Source organism: Pistacia vera, unplaced genomic scaffold (genome assembly GCF_008641045.1).
Source record: "Pistacia vera cultivar Batoury unplaced genomic scaffold, PisVer_v2 Contig344, whole genome shotgun sequence".
Taxonomy (NCBI): domain Eukaryota; kingdom Viridiplantae; phylum Streptophyta; class Magnoliopsida; order Sapindales; family Anacardiaceae; genus Pistacia; species Pistacia vera.
Genome location: NW_022196162.1, coordinates 1,060,715 through 1,073,785, shown reverse-complemented (window position 1 = coordinate 1,073,785; position 13,071 = coordinate 1,060,715). Strand labels below are relative to the sequence as shown.

The following is a 13,071-nucleotide window of genomic DNA, read 5'->3' as shown; positions in this document are numbered from 1 at the left end:
TGATTTAAATAAATAAATAAATAAAAACCTCTCATTTGGAGTTAATAAAAACATATAAAAAATAAAAACCAATTATTTACACTGTATAGAATCCAAGCAAATCGGTTTCATTTTATAGCTCTTCCTTTACTTATTTTACTTGATTTAAATAAATAAATAAATAAAAACCTCTCATTTGGAGTTAATAAAAACATATAAAAAATAAAAACCAAAATAAATGAAAAATAATTTTTCAAATTTGGTTTAAAAATTGCTTTTCTGGTATGTAAATAAAATCCATGTTTGATTTTGGACCAGATCAGAAACATAATCATTTGGTGAATAAAAAGAACTCATATATTCTTAGAAAAATAGGGAAAGAGAAATCCGGGACTTTTGATAGCAAAATTTTGAACAGTTGAAAAATCCATTTCATCTCCTAGACTATATGAATATATATGCATTCAAGTCATGAGCTTTTAAAGACGGACAAAGTATAGTGATATCCTTTTTGGAAGATTTTCCTTTCAACCTAAACAGAGGCTCAAACGAAGGTTTACTAGCTTAACATTCTTGGAACATATTGTTTAGTTATCATCAAATTAAATAATTTGATGGTTGAATTGATCATATTTATGAAGTCAACAGGTGCTTACTACAAAAAAGGCCAAATACACAGAGGTTAGAGTTGCATTCTGAAACCAACAGGTGGTCACTACAAAAAAGGCCAAACATACGAGAGTTAGAAGTTAGAGTTACATTTAAGAAACTAGCGAGTAGACACTACAAAAAACGCAAACACACGAGGTTTACTACCAAAAAAAAAAAAACCCTATTAAATTTAATTGTGTAGAGGGTATTTGAGTAATTTCCTCTCATAGATCAATTGAGGTAAATAACAATAAGGGTATATAACAAACATTTTATATTTTATTAATTTTAAATTAAGTTTTAGCTAACAAGGGTGGTCTGTAATAGTTTATGAAATATTGTGGGTGATTCAAGAATATACTTAAATTTAGCATCTAGTTAATATTTTTGAAACCTCATGAGTGATTTTAAAATCAACGCAAGGATCAAGTAGCCGACCATTTTCTTTAGAGAAAATCTAGACCCATGTTCTGAATCCTAGCCCGGCCCAGATGGTATGACTAGTCGGAGAGGGAACCAGGGCCTCCACCGGTCTGGACCGAAGCTAAACCCGTCTTGAGTAGTTAATCCAGAGCGACCTGCAATCTGACAAGCAGAATAGTAACAATCCGTTAGTCCGACCTACCCGGGGCCCAAACGAGTCCACTGAAATTGCAAAACCCGGTTTAAGTTTTTCGATTCCTAAATCCCAATTCAATCATTCTTCCATTCCATCTACACAATCTTCTGCAATCTTCGTTCTCTCCATTGTGCAAAATCGGTGGAATCACACTTGTTTTATTTTAGTGAAGGTTTAGTTAAAGCTTTTATTCAGTTGAAACATCGAGCGAATCACACTTCGTTCAATTTCAACAAAGGTTTAGTCGAAGTTTTTCTTTGTGTTAACCAAGTAAGTTACTTGTTTTATGTTGTTTTGTTTCTTGGATGCTTTGGTTTTGTTTTGGTTTTATAATTGTTTCTTCAATTATCGAGTCACAACTTGTAATTGATTGGAAATGGAGTTTTCGGTATGGTTGTGTTCTTTTTCATTCATTGTTTAAGACATTGGATGATTTTGTAACTTCATTTGTAAGTAGTTTAATCTATAATGTAACTTCATTTGTGAGTGCCCAATCGGTAATCTGTAATGTATAATCAGGGGCGGATCCAGCCCACTTTTGGGTGGGCCATGACCCACTCTCAATTTTTATTTTAAATATTAATATATATAATTTTTGGATTTTGGTCCACCCTAACAAAAATATTAATGGACAAAAATATTAATATATAATTAGTTTTTATTTTGGCCCACCCTAAAAAAAATTTCTGGATCCGCCATTGTGTATAACCCAGTAAGCTTTTGCTCTTCTATGCTTCTTTCTTGTGCTTTCTCTCTAGGTTTTACTTTAAATTTTGAGTCTTTACTGGGATCTGATTGAGTTTCCTTTCTAGGTATTACTTTTATTGAATTATTTTTTAACTGCGATTGATATTTGAACTTAACAATTTAGTTTGGTTTCTTGAGTTTGAGTGTTTGATTGATTTTTTGTGTTGGTTAATTGGATGTGTGAACTTGATGTGTTCTAGATTGTGCTTAAGTTGCTATTTGTGTTTCTTTATTTAGATATGTGAGATTTGAGTTCTTTGAGTCAGTTGTGTAGCTGTCATTTTCTTAATTTCTTCATGAAAACTCATAACAGTTGAAGATCGGTTATTATTAGTTATAAAGTTAAATGTTTCAATTTCTTTTCATTTTGGATCAATCCCTTTCATTGCTTGGCGTTAATTGGCAGGTTATTTCCATGTGGTTAACATTTGTTTTTCCACTAACATTTGGTTGTTGGGATATGACTTTGTTTAATAGTTGATTCCAAGAACAATGATGTTTACAACCTTTTATTGATTGTTGTTTAATAGAAGATCTTGCTCAAATTGCAAATTGCAATTAAACCCAAATACACGAGGTTTACTACGAAAAACCCTATTACATTTAATTATGTAGAGGGTATTTGAGTAATTTCCTCCCATAGATATATTTCACTTCAAAAAATTAATTTAAAAAACAAACCAGCGAAAGGGTTTACACATGNCTCTTCTATGCTTCTTTCTTGTGCTTTCTCTCTAGGTTTTACTTTAAAGTTTAAGTCTTTACTGGGATCTGATTGAGTTTCCTTTCTGGGTCTTACTTTTATTGAATTATTTTTTAACTGCGATTGATATTTGAACTTAACAATTTAGTTTGGTTTCTTGAGTTTGAGTGTTTGATTGATTTTTTGTGTTGGTTAATTGGATGTGTGAACTTGATGTGTTCTAGATTGTGCTTAAGTTGCTATTTGTGTTTCTTTATTTAGATATGTGAGATTTGAGTTCTTTGAGTCAGTTGTGTAGCTGTCATTTTCTTAATTTCTTCATGAAAACTCATAACAATTGAAGATCGGTTATTATTAGTTATAAAGTTAAATGTTTCAATTTCTTTTTATTTTGGATCAATCCCTTTCATTGCTTGGCGTTAATTGGCAGGTTATTTCCATGTGGTTAACATTTGTTTTTCCACTAACATTTGGTTGTTGGGATATGACTTTGTTTAATAGTTGATTCCAAGAACAATGATGTTTACAACCTTTTATTGATTGTTGTTTAATAGAAGATCTTGCTCAAATTGCAAATTGCAATTAAACCCAAATACACGAGGTTTACTACGAAAAACCCTATTACATTTAATTATGTAGAGGGTATTTGAGTAATTTCCTCCCATAGATATATTTCACTTCAAAAAATTAATTTAAAAAACAAACCAGCGAAAGGGTTTACACGTGTCAAATGAAAATTTAATTTTCTGTTTTTGAAAGTGAACACAAACGGCCTGAGGCCATGTTATGGGCAAATCGCACGAGGCCACCGGCTTAGGCATGCCTCAAATGACATCAGCTCTTCTCAAATGTGTATACAAGACTAATGAAATTTGGGGGCAATTCTACCATTCTTCAACCTAGAAGAAAGAAAACAACTCAAATGGTTTTTCCTTTCTACGGGAATGTGTAAAACATGTGTCCCTGGGTGACATTCCCACGCGGTGAAACATCTACAGTTCACATAACATTTTTTTTTTTCTCTTTTCAAGTCAACATTAGATGAGGGTTTTTAATTTTTATTTTCAAATCAGCATTATATAGGGGTATTTGTGTCTTCTTACTATCACAAAGTTAAATCTTAAATACAATTAAACTCGACCTACCTTTAAGTCTTTTTCCATGAATATTTAAAACAAGTATATCTCATCAAAAAATTTAGAATTATAAACTTACATACAGAGCATTATAGTATTAAAACAAATTATTGTCTGCGAAATTATAGCATCGTTTTTGTGGTCCATATACAGAAAGAAATTGATCGAATGGGGTATCTGTGTGTGTATGGAAGCTACCTTACATTATAGGCCAATGTATGAAAGTAAAGTGGTAGCCTAAGAATAGGTTGGTATATTAACAAAGAAAAATGGATTAGGATCATAACTTTTGCTAAAGGTTAGGCCCCATTTGTTATGGCTTCAGATAATTAATGGCCAAGTATAGGTGGCAAATTCCTGTGGAAGTGCGCTGTAATTTTTGACTAATTTATGTTAATGATTTCAGAAGCACTATCAACTACTACCATATAATTACCATTTATCAAAGACTAATTTTGACAATTAGCTCCACTTGGTACTGGTTAATGGGTCCATTTACTAAAGTAATCCCTTCAAGATTATCTGAAATAAAGCATGTGTAAAAATTACCAATTGGATTAATATAATCATTCCCTCGATGAATCATCAAATGGACAATCCCTTTATGATAATTTTCACATCTCTTCTAGATTCTCATAAAATCTATCCAATATATGATTTCGGCTAACCTCCGAGGGAAACTTGTGTCTTCTTAGAACAAAATGTTTCCTAAAATTAATTCAACTAAAGCATGCAAATCAATTCAAGTTTCCTAAAATATACCTGAAAATATGTTTCCTCCAATTTCTACCCCTAATTCTGCCCAATAACATAAAGGTTTCTAGAATACACTGAAGTTCAAAAAGCTTCTCCTTGCAGTTTTCACATGCTCATAATTCAGAGTGCTGCTCTATAATTATAGTTTCTTCTGCAAAAAAATTCATTCTGTTTCACGCTCTCTCATTCATGGATAACCAAAACTCAGACAACGCAAAGCCGAATCCGGATCAAGTTGTTCTCTTTATAGATGAACCAACCACAAAAACCAGGCAAGAATCAACTGATCCGACTTTCCAAAACCCAACAAGAAACAAGAGCTTTCGGGGCCTCAGCTTTTCCAAACCCAAATCCCGTTTTGCAGAAAAAAACTATCCTCTCCCTCTCAAATCCGAAGAAATCCAACCCTTAAACCCAGAAGATAACACCTCATCTGATGACGAGGAAGAGTGGTTTAAGAACTTTGAATGCGAAGAAGATGGTGAAGATTACAGACAAGCCAAGTTACGCAAAAGAAAGAAAAGAAAGATCAACAAGAGAGCCTTGATTGAGTTCATTTTGTTTCTCATCATCTTGACATGTTTGATATGCTCTTTAACCCTCAAATCATTCAAACATAAAGTTCAATGGGGGTTGGAGTTATGGAAATGGTGCCTCATGGTTATGGTTCTCTTTTGTGGGCGGCTTGTTTCCGGATGGTTGGTAGCCTTGCTCGTCTTTATCATTGAGCGTAATTTCATGCTACGAGAAAAGGTTTTATATTTTGTTTATGGATTGCGCAAGAGCTTTCAAAATTGTGCATGGCTAGCATTTGCGTTAGTTTGTTGGATGATTATGTTTCCAAATGTTCACAAGCATAATTCCGTTCTCAAGAAAGTGTTTCGCACTCTTATCGCTGTGCTTATTGGCGCCACAATCTGGTTGTTAAAAATAGTTTTGGTTAAAGTTCTTGCTTCTTCATTTCATGTGGCGACCTTCTTCGATCGCATGAAGGAGACGGTTTTCCACCACTATATTCTTGATACTTTATCCGGGCCTCCGTTGGATGAGACCGAAATTGAAACGCCACGACTGCGGGCTCTTCATGCGTCGAAATCTATGCCGGCCAAGCTGAGAAACGGTGCTACGAGAACGTTTTCGAAGAAGTTCGGGTCGAGGAGGATTGACATGGAGAGGCTAAAGAAACTGAGCATGCACAGCAGGGCCACGGCATGGAATGTGAAGAGGCTACTTAAGTACGTGAGATCATCAGGATTGTCGACAATTTCTAACACTGTGGATGAATTTGAGGCTGCAAAGTCGGAGATTCATAGTGAATGGGAAGCAAGGACAAGTGCTCAGAGGATCTTCAAGAATGTTGCAAAGCCAGGTGCCAGGTAAGTTTCATTAATTGTTTTGATTATTATGATGTTTCTCTACTCAATAGCTACTTTAATTTGATCATAATAAACATGGGCATGCACAATTAGTGATCATCATATTCATTCACACTGGTGGTGGTAGCCGCTAGGCGTCTCTTTTAAATTAGTAGCTTTTAGTTTTTAATCTCTAACCTAACCCCACACACCTTTAAAATCCTGTATGAGATAATTCATTGAAAACTTGATCAATCAATTTTAAAATAAGTAATTGTTTAAGGACCTATCTTAAAAATAAATGATTGTTTAGTATCCTCATGATAATTTATTTAAATAAAAATGTAGAAAAGCTGAGACTTTCAAATTAACCATGAGAATTATTTAATTATATGTAAATCTAAAACTTGGCATCTATAATATTTTAATGTTTTATTCCAAATGAATGGACTTTTAACTTTCATCTTGTAACTCTAAGTCAAAATTAAAAATACCAACTTTAAATAAACTATTACTAAAGATAGCGATTTCTTCATTGAAACATATTAAAGTGATCAACATCTTTAAATTTTAATTTAATAAACCAGAATGAGATCGAGCTTTGTGGTAGTTTATATTCTACTTTTGTTTTAGCTTTAATATTTTAATAGAGAAGAAAGCATCTTTATTGGCACTATAGAAAACAGAAAGCAAGTAGTCTTTATATTTCATATTTCATCTTCTAAACTATTTGTCACATTTTGTTTGGGTGTTTTACATAGGTTTATAGAAGTGGAAGATCTTCTAAGATACTTAAAGAAAGATGAAGTTCATACTATTTTCCCTTTATTCGAAGGAGCACTCGAAACTGGGAGGATCACTAAGTCTTCTTTTCGAAATTGGGTGGTAATTGGAATCAACATAATTCATTTTAACTTTTTAATTATTTATGGGCTTTATTTAATTTTCTGCTACTAGATCGCTTAGTATTAATCCAAATACTTTGTCCAGAAAATATTAAGAACATCCTTATTAGGGTTTTTAATATTCATCCACTTTGTTAAGAAAGTATTAAAAACACCCCTACTAGGAAGTTTTTATATTTTGTTAGGGGCTGTTTGATATTTTAAGGTTTTTTGTTTTCCCTTTAGAGAGTGATTTAAAATAATTATGGAGATGTTTTCAATATTATCTGGATAAAGTAGATGAGTTTAATACTAATAGAACTCATAGGCGGGTAAATAAAATAAATTCCTAATTTATGGTGTATTTTAAACGAAATGAAATTTTCATTCTTGCATTTGGTTATCAGGTACATGCATACATTGAGCGCAAATCTTTGGCCCATTCCTTGAATGATACAAAAACAGCAGTTCAACAACTTCACAAATTGGCTAGTGCAATTGTGATAGTAATAATTATAGTGGTGTCACTTTTGGTTTTGGGAGTGGCCACCACTAAGGTAATATTCGTGGTTACATCACAGTTGCTGCTGGTGGGATTTATGTTTCAAAACACTTGCAAAACCATCTTCGAATCCATCATTTTTGTGTTTGTCATGCACCCTTTTGATGTTGGTGATCGTTGCGTCGTTGATGGTGTACAGGTAAATTCACTATAATGTTATTTATTATTAATGTGCTGGGAGTGGGTTTATATTTAATTTAAATTGGGAAATGGAGTAGATTTGGGAAGCGCACTCACCTGGTGCAGATTCCCCATCCTTGCCCTAGTTAAATAATTTGAGGAATGAGGTCGAGAATGGTAAACAAAATCCTAAAGTGGAGTAGGGAATGGAGGAGACCTCCCACCCCATTCCCATCCCTAATGATTATGTTCATAATTTTTTCTGTTATGTTTCATGTACATGCAGATGATTGTGGAAGAAATGAACATATTGACTACAGTGTTCTTACGTTATGATATGGAGAAGATTTACTACCCCAACTCCGTTCTTCTCACAAAGCCCATCAGCAATTTCCGGAGAAGCCCTGAAATGGGAGATAGCGTTGATTTCACCATTGATGTCTCCACTCCTGCTGATGACATTAATGCAATGAAGAAAGCTATACAAGTGTAAGTGATAAATTATGTAAATATAATCATAAATCTCTTGACAGAGCTCATTGATTAATATTACAATTTATTGCTGAATGCAGATATATAGAGAGCAAGCCAAAGTACTGGAACCCAAAACACGCAGTGGTAGTGAAGGAAATTGAGAATATGGACAAGATGAATATGATATTGTGTGTTCAACACACCATGAACCATCAGAATTATGGGGAAAAGAGCAATCGACGATCAGAGTTGGTACTTGAATTGAAGAGGATATTTGAGAACCTGGGCATTAGGTATAATCTCCTGCCTCAAGAGTTACATGTCACACAACTCAACTTGAACAATAATGGAAGATTGTTGTCTTGATGATGTAATTAATGTCTCCCTCCCTAGGTACGCATCAATGAACAATTAAGTAGTAGTGTTAAAATTGGTCACTGATATCTGGCTTTTTTATGAAAACCTAATCAATGTACTTTATATATGTAAGACTGAGAGAATGCTTTTGTTCATGAGTAGATGATAAAGCTTGATTTATAAGTGAGATATTCCCATATATAGTCATCCTTACTAATTTTGATTCCCAAAATATTAGGGCTTTGTTTAAAGGATAGAGTCAGCCATAAAATCACATAATTTAACATAATTGTCTTTGGTGACAATGAAAAAGACAAAAATGGTCTGAAGACGATAGTCTAACATTATCTAGCATGTTTTAATGAAACTATCAAACTATATCGTTAAATGCTAGACTATCGAGTCTTGTTTAGTCTAACATTGTATATTATAAATATATCTTTTGTTATTTAATTAAGAGTATAATTGGTAAGTAATTGAATTTTACAACGAGATTAGTTCTTTAAAAGAACCTGATATTTTGAGAAACTATGATTATTGAGTAGACTATATATGCCCACATCCCTTCATTATTCTATGATTAACATAAATGATCAAAGTCTGAATGTGAAGTAATGTGGATGATATGATCAGTTGATTGTTGTCCTCGTTATTTTCAAACTAAGATTCATATTGTTGTTTTTCTTCAGTAGTACTAGCAGCAGTAGGCTTAAAATTAAGGCTGATCTTGATGTAGGGCTATATTATGCCCTACAAGCTAAAGGCAATATCCACGTCTTCCTTCTATCTCTTAAATTGGTACTAGTCAAAGTCTCAATGGTGGATGATTGATTGTTAATGGTGAATGTGCATTGAGCTATACAAATAACAAAATTAGTTAAATTGATAACATAATCATGAGCATAAACAAGAACAAGTAAAAAAAATATATATATCATTATGACATTATTCTCAAAGAAATCTCAAGTTATAACGTCACAAACACACAAAAAGACATACAATTTTTCAGATGATTAATCTCCTTTAGGATGAAAAATTTCTAAATATTTACGTCTTTATTAATCAAATACATGCTTATTTTAAAATATAATATGCAATGACCCCTTTTGGGCAAGTTATAACACATTATAAATGAATAGATTGTTCTGGTAATTTATAAAATAAAATAAAAAAACAGAGAAATTCCTAAATATCAATGAATAGATTGTTTTGGCAATTTATAAATTTTCTAACAAGAAATTAATCATCATGCCCATTATAATCATATTCCAAAAAGATTATATACAAAATGCATAAAGCAAATTCGTTTAACTATAAAACGAAAAGCAATTTAACCAAACATATCATTAGAGCCTCATAAATAATGTTTAACAGGCCCAATTAATTAGCACATACAATAGCCCATCCCAACAATAATATCATTCGGTGATCTCACGGTAGTGCTAAGTAAATGACAGACATGTGACGACAATGAATAATAACTTTCAATTCACAAACTGTTAGTTCAAGTTGTTGATCACCGTATTCATAAGGTTAATACTATATTTACCACCAAATTTTATAAACTTTTTATGATAACCCTGATGTGACAGTTTCAATTGATTATTTACAAATGGATCATGCTTGTCCAATTACGATCTGTCATATGAGGATTATAAGAAAAAGTTTGAAAGATTGAGTTGTGAACCAATCTTTATTGTATTCACAAACATAATAATAAAATCATTTTAAATCACAAAAATTAAAAGTCATACAATTAAACGATCCTAAATTAAATCACATATCTGGTAATAAAAGCCATACAATTTACACAAGATAAGATTTCACAAACTGAAAACCTTTCACATGTTATGATCACAGTTTGGCTTACAAACATTTCTTATTGGGTCTACGTCTACCCATCACATACCCCACAACTAGGCTTACACTAAATCATCACATTAAGCCTATCTTTGGTTTAAAGCCCAATTCACATGTTATGATCACAGTTTTGTTACCAATCAATTCGTTTATCGCATATTAAACATACACAATGAATGTTAGAAATATTCTAACAAGTGGAATATTAAAAGAACCAGGATATTATAATTAAGTAACAATTAAATCAAACTTCTTTTAGTTAAATTTTAATACTATATATCATTAAAACTTTCATGCAATAATGTAAAATTCATAGCAACTTGTAATATACAACTTCTTTTAGTTTCATAAAATATAATGCAAGCTATAAATAATTTGATCGATAATTCTTCGATGCGATAGGGAAGGTCATCAATAGAATGTAGGGATGTCAATTTTCTAGGCTAATTCAGGTTTGTTCTGGTCTAGACTAGGCCCAAATATTCACTCAGACATATGAATATTTGAGATTTTTATAATAGAGGAAATAGGCTTGAGAGTTAACTTGTAGAACCTCCTTAAAAATCCTTCTTGCATCTTTATTTTCAATTCACTTGCTGATTATTTATAATCACGCAACCATTGGTTCTCATTCCATTGAAGTTAATCGGATCACTCTAGTTATGCCAGATTTTATAACAATATTTTTTGCAGTAGAAGGAGGGCACCCCCTTGACAATCTTAGTCATCGCAGCCACCACAACCACCGTTCGATAGTAATGGTACGTACAAAAAGCACCAGAAATGCAGCTGTCAGCAATGAAGAAATTGAAAACCAAGAAATCAACCAAGGAGTCACACAAACTCGCCTACCATTGATCCCAGTGCCACTACCTGTGAATTAGCGGGAGGTAGGCACTTCCAATCCCGAGAATGCCTAGATGATGGACATGTTGCACACAAGACATCAATCTGAGTACATAACATGGCATAGATGATGGATCCAATAGTAGAAGCATATGGAATCCTGTTCATCTTATCTCTCTTTTTGGGTGTTTTAGGACACATGTCCTTCAAGAGATAAGCACCATGTGACATAGGAAGAAACATTTTCTTGGATTCTTCCATGTTGAATCTCTTTAGAACCTTGTCAATGTATGTACTCTGACTTAGGCCAAGCAACCTACGTGATCTATCTCGATAGATCTTAATACTAATGATGTAGGCTGCTTCTCCTAAGTCTTTCATGGAGAAGCACTTGGATAACCAAGTTTTTACCGTCTGCAAGTTCGGTATATCATTTTCAAATAGTAGTATGTCATCAACATACAATACTAGGAATGCCACTACACTCCCACTGAACTCCTTATATTCATAAGGCCCATCTTTGTTTTTGATTAAACCAAATTCTTTTATGGCTTCATCAAAATGAATATTCCAACTCCTTGATGCCTACTTAAGTCTATATATAGACCTTTGCAACTTGCATACAATACTCGGAATGCCACTACGCTCCCATTGAACTTCTTATATTCACAAGGCACATCTTCGTTTTTGATGAAATCAAATTCTTTTATGGCTTCGTCAAAATGAATATTCCAACTCCTTGATGCCTACTTAAGTCCATATATAGACCTTTACTACTTGCATACCTTTTCTACTTTTCCTTCAAGAACGAAATCATCAGGTTGTGCCATACAGACAACATCTACAAGGTTTCCATTCAGAAAAGCAGTTTTGACATCCATTTGCCAAATCTTGTAATCATGGTATGCAGTTATTGCAAGCAAAATCCAAATAGACTTTAGCATCGCTACTGGTGAAAAGGTTTCACCATAGTCTATACCATGCTTTTGTTTGAAACCTTTAGCAACCAGTTGTGCTTTATGGGTATGTATGTTACCATCCATGTCACTCTTTTTCTTAAAGACCCATCTACACCCTATGAGTTTGACCCCTTTAAGTAGATCCACCAGAGTTCATACTTGGTTTTGGTACATGAAGTCTATTTTAGATTTCATGGCTTCTAGCCATTTAGCAAAATCTAGACCTGATACAACGTCATCCTGATAAACCAGTATGTCACCATACTGAGTCACAAGAAAACCATATCCCTCGAGCTCATAACGCACTCTCATAGACCTATGCAACTCTTGTATAGTTTGAGATGGTTCACTTTTTTCCACAATATGTGGAGTAACCTCCTCTCGATGTTCCTCTATCTCAGGTGATACATCATCTTGTCCCTCATCGGTTGTATCTTGTGGAATCTGAACTTCAACGAGTTCAACCTTCCTCTCACTAGTTCTTCTTTGAAGGAATTCTTTATCCAAAAAGACATTATCTTGAGCAACAAAGACTTTTTGCTTGACTGGATGGTAGAAATAGTATAATATAATTTCTTTAGGATACCCCATATATATACATTTGTTAAATTTTGGGGCAAGCTTATTTGATATCAATTTCTTGACATAAGCATCACAACCCCAAATTCTTAAATAAGACAGTTTGGGCTATCGCCCATTCCACAGTTCATATGGAGTCTTATTTACAGATTTGGATGACACACAGTTAAGTGTGTGAATTGCAGTCTCTAGGGCTATGCCCTAGAATGATTCAAGTAGATTAGTAAAACTCATCATACCATATCAAGCAAGGTTTGATTCCCCCTTTCAGATATGCCATTATGCTAAGGTGTATATGGAGGTGTGAGTTGTGAAATATCCCACATTCTTTAAAGTATTCTCCAAACTCCACGCTTAAGTATTCACCTCCTCGATCAAATCGAAGGGCTTTAATACTTTTGCCTAGCTTATTTTGTACTTCATTCCTGAATTCTTTGAACTTGTCAAAAGATTAGATTTTATATCTTATTAAATAGACATAACC

The 13,071-nt window shown here is 33.3% G+C and overlaps 1 protein-coding gene across 1 annotated transcript; it reads left to right on the top strand.

Annotated features, from left to right (window-relative positions):
* The first annotated feature begins 4,493 nt into the window (after window positions 1-4,493).
* On the top strand, window positions 4,494-8,526 carry LOC116138777 (mechanosensitive ion channel protein 10-like). Its single transcript, XM_031424449.1, has 5 exons — window positions 4,494-5,967; window positions 6,708-6,831; window positions 7,238-7,531; window positions 7,799-8,001; window positions 8,085-8,526. Exons 1-5 carry the CDS (start codon window positions 4,781-4,783, stop codon window positions 8,350-8,352), a joined length of 2,076 nt encoding a protein of 691 aa, XP_031280309.1. The 5' UTR covers window positions 4,494-4,780; the 3' UTR covers window positions 8,353-8,526.
* The last annotated feature ends 4,545 nt before the right edge of the window (window positions 8,527-13,071 follow it).